The 22,347-nt window shown below is 36.4% G+C and overlaps 1 protein-coding gene and 1 pseudogene across 1 annotated transcript in view; one reads left to right on the top strand and one right to left on the bottom strand.

The window, feature by feature from the left end:
- Positions 1 to 22,347, top strand: part of IQCK (IQ motif containing K) — a 155,128-nt gene that overhangs the window by 64,585 nt on the left and 68,196 nt on the right. The window contains exons 5-6 of the mRNA XM_072597992.1: positions 13,413 to 13,465; positions 13,610 to 13,687. Of these exons, the coding sequence (XP_072454093.1) occupies positions 13,413 to 13,465; positions 13,610 to 13,687 (131 nt within the window). The remainder of the gene's footprint in view (positions 1 to 13,412; positions 13,466 to 13,609; positions 13,688 to 22,347) is intronic.
- On the bottom strand, positions 19,643 to 21,014 carry LOC140497252 (large ribosomal subunit protein uL3 pseudogene; annotated as a pseudogene).

Genomic DNA, 22,347 nt, shown 5'->3' with positions numbered 1-22,347 from the left:
TGTGCTTTACTCAAAGAGTACAGCACCCTTTCTGATGTGGGCATGCCATGCTGAACAGTCCTATGCCAGTTCTCCCATGTTGCACAGTCAAATCCAAAGTTTTTGAGAGAGACCTTGAGAGTGTCCTTGTATCGCTTCTTCTGACCACCATGTGATTGCCTGCCCCATGCAAGTCCTCCATAAAACAGTCTTTTTGGCAAACATACATTTTGCATTCGGACAACGTGGTCAGCCCATCAGAGTTGCGTTCTGTGAAGCATACTTTGAATACTTAGCAGTTCAATTCGAGCAAGGATTTCAGTGTCTGCTACTTTATCCTGCCAGGTGATCCTCAGAATCTTCCTAAGACAGTTCAAATGGAAACAATTCAGTTTCCTGGCATGGCTCTGGTAGACTGTCCATGTTTCACATGTTTTCATGTAACAATGAAGTCACCACAATGGCTTTGAAGACCTTCAGTTTGGTAGTCAGTCTAATACCTCTTCTCTCCCAAACTTTTCTTTGGAGCCTCCCAGACACTGAGCTAGCTCTGTCAGTGTGTGCATCAACCTCATTGTCAACGTGTACATCCCTGGAAAGTACACTCCCAAGGTAAGTGAACTTATCCACAACATTCAACACTAACGGTTCCACGTATGGATGGTGTGGTGGTGGCTGATGGAGTACCTGTGTTTTCTTAGTGTTAATTATTATGCCAAAATTAGCACAGGCAGCAGAGAATTGATCCATACTTTGTTGCATCTCAGCTTCAGAGGCTGCATTGAGGGCACAATCATCTGAAAACAGAAAATCATGCACCAACACTCCCTCCACTTTGGTCTTGGCTTGTAGCCTTTTCAAATTGAAGAACTTACCATCAGTACAGTAGTACCTTGATGCCATGTTCATTCTCAGTGAAAGCATTTGTCAACATGGTTGAATACATCATGCTAAAAAGCATAAGAGCAAACACACAGTCCTATTTCACTCCATGGGTGACTGGGAAGGCATGAGAGTATGTTTATAAATATACTTATTATTAAAATATATAGCATAGTGTATAATATGTCATTTATATGTAATATAATATAGTTTTACATGTACACACATATGTATATATATATATATACATGTATAATGTATACTAAAAAGTGTTCCTGCGGAGAAAAAGGATATGAACAAATAATTCTCAAAGAAATTACATATTATAAGCAGCCATATGAAAGAATGCTCCAAATCACCAATAAGATAAATACAAATCACAACCACCTTAAGGTTTCACCTCACACCTCATATATTGGCAAAGATAACAAAAATGGCAACCGTCAGTGTTGGAAGGTTTGTGGGAAGATAGGTATACTAGTGCATTGTTGGTGGAGCTGTGGGTTGGTGTAACCATTTTGAAAAGTAATTTGGAATTATGCAAATAAAGTGACCAATGTGAGGCATAACTCATTTTATCATGCTTCATAGCTATTAGTTTGTTTGGATTTTTTTTTAACAAATTGAAAGTTTGTGGCAGCCCTGCATCAATCAAATCTATTTGGCACCATTTTTCCAACAGCAGACCTCCACCCAGAGAGTCCACTACTAGTCATATAAAGTACCCACATATGCCAAAATATTTATAGCAGCATTGTTTGTGGTTGCAAGGAATTGGAAATAAAGTAATACCCTTTGATTACGGAATGGCAAACAAACTGTAGCTAGGTGGTACAGTGGGTGGAGCTCTGGGTCTAGAGTCAGGAAGACAGCTCTTTCTGAATTCAAATCTGGCCTCAGACACTTATTAATTATATGACCCTGAGCAAGTCATTTAACCTTGTTTGCCTCAGTTTTCCCATCTCTAAAATGAGCAGGAGAAGGAAATTGCAAAACACTAGTCTCTTTTCCAAGAAAACCCCAAATGGAGTCATGAAGAATTGGACATCGCCAAATGACAACAACAAATTGTGGAATTTTACTGTGCTGTAAGAAATGAGTATGATGAATACAAATGAGCACGTAAAAATGTGTGGGATCTGATGCAGAGTGAAGTAAAGCAAAGCCAAGAAAGCAGTATATATGTATGGGGACCGCAACAAAGTAAACGACCGACTGCAAAATAACCAATGGTGAATGTTGCAAAATGACAAAGAACAAGCATGGTTCCAGAAAAAACGAAGATAAAACATCCCCACCCCCACTCCTGTACAGGGGTGAGAAGTTTATGACTGTGGTACATTTTATGTTTTCAGACTGTTTTTATGTAAATGCATCAAAAATAAGTTTTGATTTTTTTTGTCTTATCCTCTTTTTCTTTGTAAAGATAACATATTATATGTTATATATAAAGATAACATTTATTATAGTATATATATATATTCTCCAGAAGGAGGGGGATGTAAAAACCAAAAGATATTATTATTATTTCTTTTAAAAAACAGGTAACAACTAGGTGAAAGAAAATAATAACACTGAGACAAAAAGCCAGAATTTTTGAGGTTCAGTTGAAGTATTCTGCAAAAAGTTATATCACTGAAAACATAAATCATCAAAACAGAAAGAAGATTAATGAACTTACTATGTAATTAAAAAAAATAAAGCCCAAATTAGCGCAAAAGAATTCTTGAAAATTAGAGGTGAAATAGACACAATGAACAACAAAATATTTGAGAAATGATAAAAACTAACCATTAGTTAATTTGATTAAAAAAGTTAGAAATCAAAGTCCCCAAATAAAAAATTAACAAAGTAAACTTATGACATTTAAAAAACCATCAGAATTTACTATAATTATGTGATAGAACTGAGAATTTGAGAAATACAAGATTATCTACAAAAATATAAGCAAAGCAAAAAATATAAATCTTAACCAACTTATTCCAAAAAATTAAACTTAGTAAGTTATAAAGGAACTACCAAAAGGGAAGAAGAACTCTGGTCTAGATGGTTTTAATAGAAAATTCTATCAAATATTTAAAGAAAAGTTAATATTTATGCTAAACAATTATTCCAAATAATTAAGGAAGCTTTCTTTCAAACTCAGTTTTTAAAAACAAATATAGTTTTGATCATTAAAGGAAGGAATACAGCAGAGAAAGAGAACTATAAACCAATATCGCTAATGAAAATTGATTGAAAAAATTTTTCAAAACCTGGCAAAAATATTTTGGCAAGATGTTATTGTAATATAACAATCACTTACTATAGTCAAATTGGATTTATACCAGGAATGAAACAATGGTTCAGCATCAGGAAAACAATGAATATAATTACTCCAGATCCCATGATTTTAACAAGGCATAGCACTCATTAATGCTAAATGTCCTAAAAAGTACAAGCATAGAGGAACCAATGTTACCATAATTTTAAAAAGCACTATATATCTAAAATTGAAAGCTTGTAATATTTGTAATGGAGAAACATTAGATGTTTAGATGATTAAATAGAGAGATAAAGCAAGATGTTACTTTTTCATGATATTTGATATATTGCTAACATAATTAGAACTAACAAGAGAAAAAATTAAAGGCACAGACACCGGTAAAAAGGAGATGAAATTATTCTTATTTGCAGATGTGATGGTTTTCTGAGAATTAGAAAGGAAATTAATTGAGAAGATTAATAGTCTCAGTAAAGTTGCAGAATATAAAGCAAATTTACAGAAGTCATCAAAATTTCTATATAGTAATAACAAAAACCTGGAAGAAATGATAGGGAAAATCCTATTCACAATACCTACAAAATATACAAGGTATCTGGGGATCAATCTACCAATGTGCAGTAAAATTATGTCAAAATATTGTTCCAAGGTACTCTTTGCATAAATCAAGGAAGCTTTAAACAATAGGAAGAATATTCATTTTTCATGGGTGGAATGCACCTAATAAAAATGATGATACTACTTAAATTAATTTATAGGTTTGTGGTTATACCCATCAAGGGATAATTTTCTAGAAGCAGACAAAATACTAACAAAATTCATTTGGAGGAACAACTGGTCTGGAACAGGGCTTCTTTCTTAGAAACCTTCTGCAATCTGATGAAATCTATGGACCCTTTCTCAAAAATGCATAGAATAATAGGTGTAGTATTATTTTTTTAAAACCTACTTACATTGAAATATAGTTATCAAAACTTTTAAAAAAAAAACAATTCCTGCTCTTTCTAAAATTATATTGAGCCCATGCTAAGAACTCCTGATATAGAATCTCATGGGAAATAATGGGGGGAAAAAGTAAGAATAAAGGTGAAAATGGCACATGTTAAATTCTATGTCATGAAGTGGTGATCAGCAAAATTGGTTAAAAATAAAATAAATAGGAAAGCAGATCATTGGATTGGATAAGGAAGAATCAGAAACTATCCAACTTAGCCCACTATTGGATAAAATCAAGAATCCTATTTAGGGAAGGACTCAATAGTTGACTAGAACTTCTGGGAGAGCAAGTTGGTAGAAAATATGCATTTTTTACCATATGCCACAATAAATTCCAACTAGTACTCAAATGGATCTATTATCTCATTGATTCTAGAATTTCCTGCTTATCCTTTCCAGACCCAGGCCTCCTTTGCATTTCTCAACCATCTATGCTTCATACTATCTGTGCTTGTCTCCAGTCAGGACTTTATGTCTACCCTCTCCCCACCAGAAAGTTGGACTTTGTTCTTGGAACCACCAATGGGCTTTAATAGTCCAGTTTAAAGAATGAATGAGAGTTACCTTGCTGTAAAAGAGCCTATAAGGTGATATTTTGTTCTACCAAATCAAATGGTTTTGTTTGTTTGTTTGTTTTTGGTAATCAACAAACAATAAGGAAAAATAGGATCTTATATTCTCTACACCTTTCAGGCAGCTGTGAGATGATAAAATTATGATCCATTTTAAAATAAAATAATCAATGGCTAACATATACTGCTTTAAGATTTGCAAGTGCTTTAATATTATTTCATCATCACCAGCAGCACTGAGAAGTAGGTGCTATTCTTAAACTCATTTTATAGATGAGGAAACTGAGATAGATTCATAACTGGTTTTTCCAGGGTCATTTAAGTGTCTGAGACCAGAATTGAATTCAGATCGTTACTCCTCTATTGTGACTGTGCTCTATCCACTGTACACTATCTGGCTACAGTCTGGTTAGATAGCTCTTAAGAGAGCCTGCTTATTCCTAATACCCTCATCAAATGTGCCCTCAGTTCATGTACAGATGAAGCACATGATTTTTTTAATTGATGGGAAAGTAGGTATATAAATAAATAGTTATTCATATTCTCTCATTCATCTTTTTTGTTATTAATAAAATTAGAGGGTTACTTTTGAAGCTTGGTGTCTTCTCCTCTGATACCTTGATATCAGTCCTTCAATGCTCTAATAATTGTGTTACTCAAGCATGGATCTCCTTTGTATTAATATATTCGCCTATTTTATTCTCTTTAATGCTGTTCTTTCTCTTCTGTATGTATCTCAAGAATTGCGATGTTAGGGATCCAAGTATGGTGGTCTCAAAACTCTTAATGCAGAAAACAATTTGTTAAAATGGCTTTGCAAATATTTACATGTTAATTTTGTTTGTAGTGTTCCTTTCACTTTCTTCCTTAAGTGCCCATAGGATGACTTTGCTTAGTCGGTTGTATTGCCAAACTTTCTTTATGTTGGTTTTGCCCTCTACAACTTATCTTTCCTTTATGAAATTTTGCACTTCATTGTTCATCATCCTTCAAAAAATTTTACAGACAAGCTTATAATCTAATCTGATGTTGCCATGAGGAGCCATTTTTCAAGTCAAATATTTGGTGATTAATGTACTTTCCGGGTTCTTTTGATCATTAATTTCCAGTGGTTTAGCATCTGGACCAAATGCATTTTCAGTGTAATTTCTGTTATCCATTTTCTGTTTTTGAATTTCAATAAATTGTTTTAATAATTGAGGGCTAAATCCTTTAAAACTGAATGCCATTATAATTTTTCTCACTATAACACCTTATCCTTAATTGTAAATTCTGATCTTAACTCTGATGAGTATAGTTTTTCTGGGCACAGAGTATTGACTCAGAGGTAACTCTAAAATGTATAAAGTCTTTTTCTATGTCTGTTAAATGTCAGTTTCATCCTTTGTGATGTGATTTGGTGTTCACTTAATAGTTACTGTCCTATGTGTATTTATAACATAGATCTGTGAGACTTCTTTCCATATCATCTACAAGACTTTGGCTTCTCTGATTTTTTATCCTGAATCATACTTTCCTATATATTTCTCCATCTTTTCATTGACATTGCCCAATTTGATTTGGAAGTTCTTATAAGATCATTGGTGCAAGTCCTCTCATTTTATAGATAAGAAAACTGAGTCACAAATATCTTGTCCAGGTTTAAATATAGCTAATAATTATCTGAGGCAATATTTGAACTTAGGTCTTCCTGACTTCAACTTCAGGGCCCTCTCCACCATATGACTTAATCATCCTCAGCAACCAATGTTGGTGAATAAGCCACAATTCTTTTAATGTTGGTCTTTATGCAAATGCTTATCACTAATAGGTGATAACCAAATAATCAATGAAATAATATTTGTTGTTGCTTTGGTGCATACAACAAAATCTCTGCCAACTTCTTTTGTTGCTTCTCCCAGGAGACCCTGTAAGCTATTCTTCTCTTTAGCTGCAACCTCTTCCTTGCTTCTGGTATTATTTATGGCAAAAATGTCAGTATTGATATTATTGCACTAAGAGTAGTCCAAGGTACTAAGAATCCAAATGACTGCTCTTCCTAAATACAAAAGAACAACATCATGTGGTGGTACTTTTCACAGGATGTCTGTAAGAATTCTTCACCAAACAATGGGTGATCATGAAAACTAAAGGGGACCATTTCAATTACCTTGTAAGTATTTAGGAAAATCTTTGAACTTAACATTTAATGTTTTTATTATGATAATATCCATGGTTCAGTCATTTAGTTATTTTTTCAGCTGGATCTAAATGGGATTCCTTCTTCTCAGAATAGTTTGTAATCTTTGCTTCTTGCTTACTTTTCTGGGATAGAATTACGTTAGTTACTTTCTAGTTTTTTTCTCTTGTTCCTGAGTCATGTATTCATTTGTCTCCTTTACTCAAAATGGCAGAAAAGTCCATCTATTTGATACCAAATGCTGGCTGAATTGGCACCCTTTCTTTATTCAGATGCTTGTATTTTAATATTGCTTTTTCCTTCTTTAGTATATAATTATTCTTTGTTTCTAGTCCTTTGTTTTTCATCCTTGATCCATATCCCCTTGTTCCTGAGTATTTTATTCCGGGATTCTACTCCTTTTCTTTGCAGCTTGGTTGTGGACAGCTTCTCTATTGAGCTCGATTACTATATATTTCTCTAACCTATGTAAACCACTTCGCATGCAGTATCTTAATAACTTTCTTTTCACTTTTCTTCTGTACTGCTTCTCCTCTCTCTCCTCTTTTCCCTTTCCATTTGTTTTCATTTCTCTCTTGCAGCCACCCAGCAGATAATTTTTAAGCTAAACAACAACTGAACAATATCCTCACTGTTCCTGCATGCCTAAGCATGCAGAACACGTTTAAGCTTATCCAGAACGGAAAGACAACACCATTTCTTCATTTTATTTCTTTGCATCAAAAGTGATAGTTTGTCTGCATTGCACTCATATGTAAGACAATTTGACTATTTTTAAAGTGCATATGGTCGATTAACAGACCCTTTGCTCCCCATGGAGAATGAATCTTTATAACAAAATGTTGCTATAAATGCCAACGGGAACAGTACTTCTTTTGTAAGAAGAAAAGGATACTTTCATTAGACATACAATTGTTGTTTTGTTTAAATTATAATAGGGCCATTTATTCTGGTTACATATTTTTATTACTGTACAAGTGTTTTTTTATTTTGATTAATAATACAACTTTGAAGTGACTGCTGATCTTGAAATCCAGTGCAGTGTTTCATGGTCCAATACATTTTGATTTTATTATCTTATAAATAATATTTCAATTCTATTTTTCCCCCCAAAAAGCTTTTGGTGATTCAATTAAATTTAATGAACATTTATTAAGTGCCAACCATGTTTAAGGTATTTTGAAGACATTGGGAGTCCAAAACATGGAATATTATATTTTTATGTAATATAATACATATACAGATAATTGCAATACAAGATAGGGAATGATGTGGGCAAAGGAAGGGGCTAGACAAAATGCTCTAGGAATATTTGAGGAGGAAGGGAACACTTTTAGTTGAGACAATAAGGGAAAGCACCTGAACAAAGTGGCGCCTGAAGACTTAAAGGAAGATAATATTCAGAAAGGGGAAGAGGAAGAGTAGGTCTGTTATTGTCGTTAAGCACATCCTATGTGAATGCACAGAAGAAGGAGATGATGGTGAATTTGGGGAACAGCAAGTTGTTCTGTTTGGCTGGAATATAAGTGTGTGTGTGTGTGTGTGTGTGTGTGTGTGTGTGTGTGTGTGTGTGTGTGTGTGTGTGTGTGTGTAGAAATAACGTGAAAGAAGGTAGACGGAAAGCAAATTATAGAAGTCCTTAAATGCCTGATTAAAGTTTGTATTTTGCCTCAAAAGCAGTTGGCAGCTGCTCCTAAATAAATATTTTTGAGCTAGATAGTAATATGGTCATACCTATCCTTTAGTAAAATTATCTTGGTGATTGTATGGAAGATGTGTGTGTGTGTGTGTGTGATAGAGACAGAGACAGACAAAGACACAGAGAGACAGAGGAAGAGAGGAGATTGCTGTTAAGAGACTTGTAATACTCTAGGTAAAATTACTTGATAGAGATATATGACAGAATTGAAATGATTTGAAAACTGATTAGTTAAAGGGGTAGGGGAGAGAAAAAGGTCAATGGGAGAGAGTGAAAAATGGAAGAAAGAAAAAAACCAAAAACAGAGCCCTTAAGGGATTCTCCATGATTAGGCACTGATAGGCAAATGATGAACCACCAAAAGAGACTGAGAAAGGAAGATAGACTTGGATATACAGAAAATCAGTCAAGCGAAAATGGTGTCCCATATGAGGTGCTTAATAGATATTTACTGACCTCCTAAGGCATAGAGGGAGCAGGTCTGTCAGAAGCTGAAGAGCGATGAATAAGGATGACGACTGGGAAGAGATCATCAAGTTTAATAGTTAAGAGATCATTGGTAACTTGAGAGTCAGAATCGGTAGAATGGCAGGTCAGAAACCAGACTGCAAAGTATTGAAAAGTGAAGGCAGCAAGTGCGGAGTATTTTTTTCTTTATTTTTTTAAATTATCAACTCGACAAACCACCCAATGAGTATTTCTATTTACATAAAAAAGAAAAAGGTGATTATTTACAAAACTCAGCATTATGCTAATTATGCTCGTTAACATTAGCTTCTTTTAAAGGTATGTGTTAAATATAGTCGGATATAACCAGAATACTGTTTATCTGTATACCCTTTTCACTTTCCTTCTCCTTTTGCCTGCTTATTTTAATGTTTTAGTGAAATTTTCTTTTTTTTCTTATATTGTGTCCACATCGCTACTCTCCTCTCACCAAAGCCATTGTTTGTAACAACTAAGTATCAATATAGGTTTAGATTTTAGATTTAATTCTTGAGCACCAATTGTGTGCCATGTACCATGCGTAATGCCTTATGAATATTCTCATTGTAACCTCACAAAAACGCAGGGAGGCAGATGCTATTATTCCTCCCTCTGAAGAAATTGAGGCCAGCAGAAATTAAGTATCCTTCTGAGGGTCACATAGCTAGTAATGTCTATGTCCGAATTTGAACTCATGCCTTCCTGACTCGAAGTCCAACACTCCTGCCATCTAGCATCTATATATAATAAGGCATATCCTATTCTTCACCTACAGTTCATCGCATCTCTGCTAAAAGGTGGGAAGCATAATTCACTTTCAGTCTTCTGGAGTTATGGTTAGTCACAGAATTAATCAGAGTTTTTAATTCTTTCATAGTTGCTTTCCTTTAGAAAATTGTTGTCCTTTCATAAACTGTTCTCCTGGTTCTGCTTTTCATAGAAGTCTTCTCAGGCTTCTGATACTCTGTCCCTTTGATCATTTCTTGCATTGCCATAGTATTCCATTATATTCATATAACAATTTGTTCATCCATTCCACAATTGACAGGATACCCTGTATTTTTCTGGCTCCTTGCTATATCAAAAAAAAAAAAGTCCCACTATGAATATTTTTGTACATATGGGCCCTTTCCCTCTTTTCTTTTATCTCCTTAGGGTATTTGCACAGCAATGGTATTTCTGGGTCAAAGGGTATGTGCAGAGTATAGTTTCAAATTGTTGTACAGAATAATTGTACCAATTTAAAGCTATACCAGTGGTGCATTAATGTACTTATTTCTCCAAAGCCCCTCCAATATTTGTTATTTTCCTTTTTAGCACTTAGGACAAAGCCTGGCACTTAATGGTGCTTAATAAATTTCTGTTGATTGATTTTCTCTCATCTTTGCCAATCTGATGAGTACAACATGGAATCACAGAGTTGTTTTAATTTACATTTCTCTAGTGATTTAGAGTTTTTAAAATATTTTTGTTGATGGCACTGTTTTTTCTTTTGAGAACTACCTTTTCATATCTTTTGACTGTTTTTCTATTGGGAATGGCTTTCTCGTATATGTTGGGAATATCGGATTTTTATAAGAGAAGTATGCTGCAAAGACTTTTCTCCTGTTAAATGGTTTTCTTCTCATTATAATCATGTTGATTTTGTTAGTACAAAAACTTTTAAATTTTATGCAATCAAAATTAGCAGTTTTATCTCCTGTGATCCTTTATATGGTCAAGAATTCTGTTCTCCCTCTTTCTTCCCAGTTGGGAGAAGTGAGTAGATAGCGATAGGGTTATCCCATAAAATGAAAGAAAAAGAAAGAGAAGAAAATAAGGTCATTAAAACATTTTTTAAAATGCACAGGAGGTAATATGAGGAAGGCCAGAAGGATCATCAGTGAGCAGGAGGACAGCTTTAAAGTTGCATGTAAAAAAGAAAATCAAGCTGTATGTGGTGGATATTTGTAGGCTTATATACATATATATGTTAAATATGTGTGTGCATATACATATACATACACATACATACATATATATATACACATATATACATTCCCCTTGGTTGTTTATGACACTGAATCTGTAAATTACAGTATTTCACTGCATAATCATCAAGATTTTATGATAATTTTTTTTGCAAAAAGTGGGGTGCAACCATTATATGAAGCTTTAAAAACTGTGCTGGTATTACTTAAAAATAATTTATTATTAAACTGTCTTTGGTGCAAGATTAGGATGCACAGAACTCATGAATATACATTAAAATTGGGAAAATGCAAGTCTTAAACCATATCATGTGACTTATGCATGGTAGCTTCACTTGACCACCCACTTCCCTTGTGCCTACAGCTTTTATTGTGTTGATTGACAATACTGTTTGTACTGCAGTAGTCTAAAGAAACCAAGCAAGTTGGCTTTTGGAAATATACTGACAATATATGCCTGAGCACTGAGAGTTCTAGGCTCACAATGTGAAAGATAAATGCATATCCATACGCCATTGGTGAATACGTTACTACTGTTTACCTTTTAAGCATCACGATGAACAGTATCATACCATATGACAATTATGTGACAAAAGGTTACAATCCAGTTTTTGGACTGGGGGAAAAACACAATAGGGTACAGTGATTATATGGCGAATAGGTCACTTAGGTAGTATTTCAGTTTTTGATATATTAGCATGAGTTACCTATAGGCAATTAGTAACTATCTAGTTAAACTTCCTTTTATTTCTATAGTGTTTTGTAGCTATAATCATAATTCCTATGTGTTTTGGTAGGATGACTGATATTTTACGCATTCTGTAGTCTCTGAATGGGATTTATTTCTCTATCTCTTCCTATTAGGTTTTGTAGGTAGTATACATAAGAACTGATGCTATAAGTAAGTTCACTTTACATCCTGCTGCTTTGTTGAAGTTATTGTTTCATTATATTTTTAGTTGAACGTATAGGGTTATCTAAGAAAACCATCTTATCATTTGCAAAAGTGGTCATTTTATTCCTTCTTGCCTGTGTGTTTTCTTGTCTTATTGCTATAGTTAATATTTTTAGAACTGTATCAAACAATAGAGGTAACAGTGGAATCCTTCCGTTATTTCTAGTATTTCTGAAAAGAACTCTAGTGCTTCTCCACTATAGATAATACTTGATCTTGGTTTTAGATACATACTGTTTGTCATAATAAGACAAGGCCATTTAATTATATGTATTTTAATTTTTAAAAAATATAATGGATACTGTATTTTATCAAAAGCATTTTCTGCATCTGTTGATATAACCATGTAATTGTGTTGCTTTAGTTATTAAAATGGTCTGTTTAGCTAACAGGTTTCTTAATATTGAACTAGTTTAAAATATAAAGTTATTTATAAAATATAATGAAAGAGGATGGCAGAATATTATGAGAGGTGTACGACTAATAGGCCTATACCCAAAGATATCAAAGAAAGAAGTTTTTGTATAAAAACATTTTGAGTATCTGCTTTTGTAGAGGGAAAGAAATAGAAACTAAGAGAACACCTATCATTTGGGGAATATATGAACAAATTATGGTTTATAAATGTAATAGAATACTTTTTCTCTGTAAGAAAAGAAGAAAGAGATGGTTTTGGAGAAACCTAAGAAGACTTGTGTGAATTGATTGAGAGTAAAGCAGAAACAGAACAGTCTATGCTGTAGCAACAACCTTGTAAAAACACACCATTTTAAAAGACTTAAAAATTCTAATCAAAGCAATGATCAACCTTAGTTCTAGAGGACTAATGATAAAGAATTTACTTACCTCCTGACAGAGAAGTGATAGACTCATGGTGCAGAATAAGCCATACATTTTCAGACATGTCTACTATGAGAATTTGTTTGGCTTGACCATGCATATTTTTTTACAAGGATTTTATTTTCCTCTCTTTTTATAAGAGGAGAAAGAAGTGGGAGAGAGAGAAAATAAATGCTCAACAATTGAGAAAAAAATCAACAAAAAAAATAAATGTTTGCTGAATTTAATTGAATTATTCTAATATGTTGTTTAGAAGTCCTTGATTTTTTTTTAAATAAAAATGGCTTTTGAAAAAAAAAGGGTTGAGCATGGTTGATGGTTGCTCAATAAAAAGCTTCATAGTCTGAATTTTTTTTAAAAAATACCAATTCTGTTTAGGAGATGTTTTTTACTTAGACCTAGCTCTGGAAGTCTTGAACATGTTATACTTCATTTAAGTTCTGCTGCTGACTAGTACTTACAAAACTAAAGTAGACTCTCATGCATATTTCATCTAGCAAAAGCAATCAATTAGCCTCTCTTCCTCTGCACTTTATAGACATGTAATCATTCACAATAGGTACATAATGTGAAACTCTCTTCTCTCTTCAGCGGAAAAAAACAAAATTTATTGCCTGTGATTTTCTGACTGAGTGGTTATACAAGTAAGTTCTTTACCTTTTTGAATATTCAGCATCCTTAATAATATTTCAGCAGTGCTAATTTGTAATGTGGATTGTAGCAATTAAGATGAATATTTATTTGTTTGTTTTTTTCATTTCAACCAAATATAATGGAATAATGAACAGCCAGAATCCAAAGAGGATCGGTGAGCCATTCACAGAATTCTTCTCAATTCCATTTGTGGCAGATTGGCTAAAGATTCAGTAAGTACTGCCAGATATCTTTTTGAGTAACTTATACCTAATTGTAAAGTGGTGTAAAAACTAACTCTAATTTAGGTGAACTAGCTGCTAAAATTCATTTCGGTTCTCAAATCAATTGTATTTGTTTCTTTGCCTCTCTGAGTTTATTTTAGCAAAATGTAAGCATATTTCTACCGTGTACTAGGCACTGTGCCAACCACTGAGGATACAAAGAAAGGCAAAAAACAATCCTTGCCCTGAAGGAGCTCCCAATCCATTGATGGAAATAACAAGCAAACAAATAGGTACAAACAAGATAAATAGGAATAAGTAATAGAAGGAAGGCACTAGAATTAAGAAGGATTTAGAAAGGCCTCCTATAGAATGTGAAATTTTAGCTGGGACTTGAAGGAAGCCAGGGAAACCAGGAAGTAGAAATGGGGAAGGAGAGACAGAGCAATTCAGGCATAAGGGACATCCAGAGATAGTGCTGGGAGCAGAGTGATGGAATAGTTTTTTTCATGAAATGGCAAGGAGACCATTATCATTGGATTGAAGACTACATTGTAGAAGTGTATGGTTTGAGAATACCGGAAAGGTGAAAGGTGGCTTAGGTTATGAAGGGCTTTGAATGCCAGCGGTTTTTGTATACAATCCTGGAGGTGCTTCCCTCATTTGTTATTATCAGAAAGATTTTAAAATATGAAATACAAAGCTATTATTGAGCCTTGTCTTAGTTAATGTTATCTTTTCAATATATTTACATACAATTCTGTATTTGTAAATCACAGGTGGCATAAAAGATCATTGACAAACCTAGAGAAATAATAAATCCTGAGTATATTGCTTTGATGTATTTTTCACAGTCTTTTTCTGCCCTCCTTATTTCATAGATCTTACATTATTTTGTTAACAGACATAAAGTGATTTATCCAAGGACACTCTGAATGGGCTACAGGACCAGAATTATATTAGTTCTTCTGACTCCCAGACCAGTATTCATTTTCTTCACTTAACTGGACTTATTGGACACAAGAAAGGACTTTTATTTTCTTTTTTAATGTCAAGGGAAAGTTTTAGGAGAAGGAGAAGAGTTGAAACAGAAGAGAACAGAAGGAAGTCTGGAGGGCAACACCAGCGAATAGAACAGCTTTAAATCTAACTTTTTTTAAAGAGGCATGCTGTTTATAATATTCATAGTTTCTTATGCAATCCTTCTATTCTCTGTATGAAGAAATGTTCATGTTAATTAGTATCTGTTAAGTACGGAATACCAAAACATTTAAAAAATTATTTAAAAAAGAATATCACTTTGCCAGCTATTTGGGAAATGATTTGGAGAGGGAAGACTGGAGACAGGGAGGATGTTGTAATAGTACAAGGGAGAAGTGATTAGGGTGTAAACTAGGAGGGCTGTTATGTGAGTACAGAAAAGGGAATGGACGTGAGATTATGGCAATAGAATTAACAAGACTTGGCAACTGACTAAATGTGAACGCTAGATAAGCAATGAGTAAAGGGTGGTTCTGAGGTGGCACAGTTGATGTCCTCAACAGAAACACACAAGTGAGCAGGAGTCAATTTTTTGTTTTCACTGTGTTGAGTTTGAGAGGTTTCTTGGACATATTGTTGGAGATTATAATTTATTGTGTTAAAGAAGGCATTAAGGAAAAGAAATAGTTCCCCCCACGAATAGAACATATTAGCAGTATTCCTCAAATGGTTACTTTATCATTAGAGGAGGGATTGTTCAGTTAAGAAAGACTGAGAGTTCTTTTGGGAACCACTAGGCTGTTGAGCAAACCACTCTGAGCCTCAGTTCCTTCAGATGAAGAAATGCAATTTTCCTTAGCTGCTTACTTATTTCCCTTTAGTGATATTTTCTACTCCCTATGTTCCATGTCTTGTACATAGTCATGAACTGAATGGTATTTCTTTTAGCTGGAGACTTACTTCATCTCTTCCATAAACTATGCTCCTAACTGAACAACCCACTTCCAAGCTCATTTTGTACTTCAAATAGGATCAACTAGTTAGAAATTTTGAAATCATTGCCTACTTTAGGCTAAGTAAAATTTAGTTTTTCTTGTGGGTCAAAAACAATAGACTTGATATTTATTCAGATTCGCTTGCAGAAAAACAGGCACAAAGTTGAAAGGTCTACTGCTGGATTTCTAATCTCATGTCCTAAGGGGTAAAATTCATGAAAAACATTGTTAAAAGTATGAACTTCAATGAAACTAAAACTGGGTTTTAGAAGAAAGAAGAAAAGATTACTTATGGTGAAATGGCTTTCCAGCCATGTCCTCTGCTGTAAGACAAAAACCTGCATCACTCAGAGGCATTTTTTTTTAAAAAACCAAAATACAGAGGCATAAATTGAAACAACACTTTTTATATTAGGACAAGCCCATCATAGTGGTAATATCCTTGTGTTCAGTTTTATAACAGCAGGGAAATATCTTGGGCTTGCAGTATCACAAATGAAGCCATGTATATTAAAAAAAATGTTTTTCCTCAAAAATCCATAATTAAAGAATCTCAGAGTAAGACGTTAGGTTGTCATGCAATGTGGATGAAAAAAATTCAGAACGTTGGTCTAGTTGTGTTGTATATATGTGAATTTCTATCTGTATTTTTTAGAGGCTAGAGTGACTCAGGAGACTGAAGGTTTGATGTCTTAATATGAACATCCTTTAAAAAACTCAATTCAGTTCAACAAACATTTAGTAAATGCCTCACGTGGGTTGGTCACTGGGTGTGACAAAAACGAGATTATTTGCCTGTGAAGTGGCTCATATTCTTCTGGGAAGTTGCAACATTTGTACATCTAAGTATAACATATAAAGTAATTTGAGGAAGAAGAGAGCATCAAGAAATACGGAAATCTTGAAAAGGTTCAGAAAGGGGAAGAGCATGGAAGGCCACGGTGAGGAGGGAGCAGGTTCCAGGCCTGGGAGAGGGTCTATGGGATTGCACAGAAGTAGGAGACAGAATGTTGAGTTGAAACAGAAGAAACAAATTGTTTTGAGAGTTATAATATACTGAAATTCAAAGTTCCTCTCCATTCTCACTCACATGAGAAGCTTGATGTGGGCGGTCCCTCTGATATACTTCACAGTGTATTTTCTTTTGCTAATGTTTCTAACTTAAGAAACTTCTGTAAACACATGTGCAGCATAGGTATGCGCAGCTCATTTCATTAGGGTGTGCCCCCAGAGAATTTTATTAGTTTTTAAGGCAAACATTTATGGAATATTCAATAATGGATATTATTTTTATTTATCAAACTAAAAAACACTAAAATTTGACTACTTACTTTAAAAAAAATTTAACAATTAAACTTTACTTCAAAATGCAAGCTTTAAAAATTAGACAGAAAATACCGAAAATTTTTTGAGACATTATGATATGTCTAGGCATATCTAGCATACATACCTTGAACATCTCCCTATGATGATCATTTTTTATTTCAAGTCATAGGATATGCCACAGTCATAGTTATCACAGGATCACATGATCTAATTTTAGTTACAAAGGACCTCATGAGTCATCTAGCCCACACCTACCTGAAGAGGAATCCCCTTTACCTTGGAAACTTAGTAACCCAATCTCTGATTAAATACCTTCAGTGAAGGGGAAGAGTAGCCCATGCCACTTGTGGACAGCTATGATTACCCTTAAGCTTTTACGTGGAGCCTGATATGGGATGTGTTCAGAGAAGACAAGGACCTTTGCTGTGAAGGCTGCTGAGCCTTTCTCAGGGCTGCTTTCCTGGTGTCCACTTGTTCCACCCAACTCTCACCTATGTCTCTTAAGAAGCTGTAGCATGTGCAGCCCCCACACTTCAGTAACCCAGTTTGGCAGACAGGCTAAACCAGGTTGAGGCCAACTGAGGGGTCTCAAACCTATTGGTGAGTTAGGGGAGTGGCTACCCAAAACATATGAAGTCTTCTGAGTGGAATGGGTAGATGAGAACAGTCTTTTCCAATGGCCATGAAGGCAGCTGAAGCAGGTGCTGTGGAGGGCTTAGAACGTGGCTAGACATCAAAGACAACAGTGTCATCTACTGCATGTTGGGCCATCACCAGTTGTCTTGACTCTGTCCTGCCACTGGACTGTGATGACTCTGGAGGACAGAGTGCAGCTCTGCCTCACTTAAAACCAACTTATGCACGAATCAAAAGACATCACCCATATCATTCTACCATTTTTACCTATCTCAACGTCCTGTGGCAACAGGCAAGTGACAAAGCAGCAGGTGTGGATGCACTGGGAGCTGTAGTCACAACTCTGTACATAGGTGGCCTAGGCCATAGAGTCATCTTCTCACTAGAAGCAGCAGTGGGATTTGGCAGGCCCCGATGTCTGAGCAGTCTTTTAAAGACTGTACTGCTCACCTCCTGGTGAGAGGAAGGAGCTGGAAAAGGTGCCCTAAAAATTGTCTGCTTACCCAACTTTGGTCTGATTACTGTGGCAGGTGGGGATCCCACACTGCAGTCAAAACACCAAAAAAATATCCAAAAATTTCTACAAAAACAATTCCACTCACCATTGACACATGGAATGTGCACACACTTATAGACAACATAAAATCAAAATCCAGTAGACCTTAAAGATGAACAGCTCTTGTTGCAAAAAAAATTCAGTAGGTATTGCATCCAAATAGCAGCCCTAAATGAAACAAGGCTGGCAATTGAAGGGCAGCTTACTGAAGTTAGAGCTGGATACACATTTTTCTGGAGTGGCTGCAGTGAAGGGGAGCGCCATGAAGCTGGTGTAGGTTTTGTAATCAAAACTAATCTAGTCACCAAGCTTATATGCTTCCCAAAAGGAGTGAACAGTGATTCATGACAGTATGATTGCCACTTGCAGGAAAACATCATACCACCATCATCAGTGGCTATGCTTCCACCATGATGAACCCTAATGAGGTGAAAGAAAAATATAATGAAGACCTAGAGACCCTCATTGTCAGTCTGCCAAAAGAGGACAAGCTTATAATTCAGGGTGACTTTAATGCTAGAGTAGGCTCAGTCTACCAGACTTGGCAGCAGATCCTAGGAGGAATGGAGTTGGAAACAGCAACTGCAGTGGTCATTTACTACTAAAGACCTGTGCATCTCATGACCTTCTCATCACCAACACTGTCTTCCATTTACCTAAATGGAATAAAATATCATGGACACACCCTCACAGCAAACACTGGCATCTAATAGATTATGTGATTGTAAGGAGAAGAGACAGACAGGATGTGAGAGTGAGGAAGGCATTGTGTGGCACAGAGTGCTGTATTGATCATAGACTTATCCTCTCCAAGCTAAATATTTGCTTTCAACAAAAGCAGTGGCCCCAGAGCAAAATGACTACCAGAAGAATTAATGTCAACAGGTTAGAGCTCTTCTCTGAGAGGGAACAGTTTATGGCTAAATTGGAGGGAAAGTTGAGCCAACACACAGCTGACAAGAATGGAGCAGAAAAGGAGTGGACAGTTTTCAGAGATTTGGTGTACAGCACTGAAATTGCAAACATCAAGACTGGTTAGATGAAAATGATGGGAAAATTCAGAAGCTGCTAAATGAAAAACAAGAATGCCACAGGGTTTACCAGCAGGATAGTTCATCCCTCTCTTAGAAGGCATTATTTAATTCCATCAAAAGTAAAGTACAAGCAAAGCTTCTAGAGATGCAGGATTCTTGGCTCAGTAAGAAGGCAGATGAAATTCAGTTTTATGCAGATAGTAACAATCCAAAACACTTTTATAATGTCCTGAAGGCTATTTTTGGATCAAAGACCTATGGTGCATCTCCACTACTCAGTGCTGGTGGAGCCACATTGATTGGTGATAAGGACATGATCCTAGAGAGGTGGGCTGAACACTTCTATAGAGTTCTCAATAGACTGTCATCAATCAATGCTGAAGCCACTGACCGTTTATTTCAGGTTGAAGTCAATTCCTCCCTAGCTGAACTTCCAACTGAAGAAGAGATTTTTTTTTTTAATTGTGAAAAATTTATTGAGAATCCACCAGCTCCAAATTGGTCTGGAAATATCAGGCAGTTTCTTCTTTTGTGACTCGGTCCTTTTTGAGTGGTCCCATAGAAGCATTTTTCTCCTCCACAGTCTGGAACTGACCATGGCCAAATTTGGATGTGGTGTCAATAAACTTCAGGTGGATCTTCTCCAGGGCGCGACGTTTGGTCTGTACTAGCAGAGACTTTCGCAGGGTGAGGACACGCTTCTTGGTCCCAGCAACACAGACTTTCAGCATGATAAAGTCATTGGTCACTTCACTGTAGTGGACAAAGCCTCCCAGAGGATTGATGCTCTTGTTGGACAGATCATAATCTGTGGATGCATTGTTTTTGATCAGTTTGCCATCCTTGATCTGGTAGCCCTCGCTACTCTTGTAGATCTTTTTGTTGATCTCAGTGCGATGGTGGTGGCCCTTCTGACCAGCTTGAGCCACAGAGAAGGCTACCCAGGTGGGATGCCAAGCTCCAATACATGCCACCTTACGCAGTCCTTGGTGGGCTTTTCGGGCAGTTTCTTGGTGTGCCAGCAGCTAGTGACACCTTTGTAACCCTTGCCCTTCATTACCCCAATGACATCAATTATCTCATCTTGCCCAAACACCGTGGACATGAGCACCTGCTGCTCCAGCTTCTCACGGGCCCAGTCCAGTTTCTCAGCCACACTACCACCATTCACCTGGATCTCCATCAGGTGAGACTTCTTCTGCCTCAGAGGGAGCAGGTGCATCTGGGTGTGGGCAGTGATGAGGATCACCTGGCAGTACTTCTTCATGCTGCTCAAGTCTTTCTCCAGATGCTTTTTGCCATCCTCATCTTGCCACTTTTTGAAATACTTGGTGAAGGCCTTCTTCTTGGACTTATGCCAATTCTTATAGAACCATCTCTTATACTCATCACTGATGTGCTCGGCAAAGATGGTTTTAAAGCTCCGCAGGCCTCGTGGGGTTTGCACATAGCCCACAATGCCCACAATGACCATGGGGGGCATCTCCACGATCGTCACAGCCTCGACCACTTCCTTCTTATTGACCTTTGAGCCGGGCCTGTCCACCTCTCGAACAATATGGATCATGCCTGCCCTGTAGCCCAGAAAGGCAGTCAGATAGATGGGCTTGGAGGGGTCATCTTTGGGGAAGCTCTTAACCTTTCCCCAGTGCCTGCTGCTTCTCTTTTGAGGCAGGAAGCCCAGAGACCCATGCCTAGGAGCGGAGAACTTTCAGTGGGACATGCTGCTGCTGATGTATCTGTGGCTGCCACCCAGGCAAGTTTGGAGAGCTGAAAAAGAGATTTTGAAAGCCATTAGGCTCCTGTCTTGTGGCAAAGCACCTGGTGCTGATTCTATTCCAGCTGAGATTTACAAGGTAGGGGACCCATTCCTCATACAAAAGTGGACTGAAAAGTGGACAAGAGGTGGTTATCCCCTAGGAATTCAAGGATGCTTCCATTGTCCATATCTAAAAAGGTAAAAAAAATACATTGTCCTGTGACAATCCCAGGGGGGTTTCTTTCTTAGTCATTGCTGGCAAGATTCTTTCCAGAGTCCTCCTTATTAGGCTCATCCTTTACCTGGAAGAAGGTCATCTACCTAAGAACCTGTGTCAGAAAGGGTTGAGGAACAACCTATGTGTTTGCTTCTCAACAACTCTAGGAGAAATGACAGGAGCAGAACAGAGGTCTGTATACCTTTGTAAATCTGTCCAAAGCCTTTGATACTGTTTATCGTGAGGGCTTATGGAAAATGTCAAAATTTGATTTCCCAGAGGTTACCAGCATTGTGCATCAATTTCATGCTGGCATGCTTGCCCAGGTTTTGGATAGTGGACTGTGCTCTCTTGCTTTCCCCGTCACCAGTGGAGTGAAACAAAGCTGTGTGCTTGCTTCCATGCTTTTTATCATGATATTTTTTCATGTATGTTGTCAAATGCCTTTAATGAGGATTAACATAGCATCAAGGTCAGCTACCACACTGATGGTAAATTCTTCAACTTTGAAAAGGCTACAAGCCAAGATCAAAGTGGAGGGAGTGCTGGTGCAAGATTTTCTGTTTGCAGATAATTGTGCACTCAATGCAGCCTCTGAAACTGAGATCCAACAAATTATGAATCATTTCTCTGCTGCTTGTGATAATTTTGGCTTAACAATTAATACCAAGTAAAGAAGGTGCTCCATCAGCCACCACCACACCATCCATATGTGGAGCCATTGATTACAGCAAACAGAGAAGTTTTAAATGCTGTGGCTAAGTTCACTTACCTCAGTAGTATACTTTCCAGGAATCTACATATTGATAATAAGGTTGACACATAAACTGGACACTATAACAGTGCCATGCCAGGAAACTGAATCGCTTCCATTTGAATTATCTTAGGAAGATTCTGAAGATCACCTGTCAGGATAAGATACCAGACACTGAGGTCCTTTCCCAAGCTAAACTGCTAAGCATTCAAACTCTACTTCAGAGAGCACAAGTCCAATGGGCTAGCCATGTTGTTTGAATGCAAAACATAATGCTTGCCAAAAAGACTATTTTATGGAGAACTCACACAGGGCAAGCATTCAGATGGTGGTCACAAAAAGTTATACAAGGATACTCTCAAGGTCTCTCTTAAGAACTTGGGAATTGATTGTGTGACATTGGAGACACTG

This window comes from Notamacropus eugenii, chromosome 3, assembly GCF_028372415.1.
Source record: "Notamacropus eugenii isolate mMacEug1 chromosome 3, mMacEug1.pri_v2, whole genome shotgun sequence".
Taxonomy (NCBI): domain Eukaryota; kingdom Metazoa; phylum Chordata; class Mammalia; order Diprotodontia; family Macropodidae; genus Notamacropus; species Notamacropus eugenii.
This window is presented reverse-complemented; position numbering and strand designations above follow the sequence as displayed.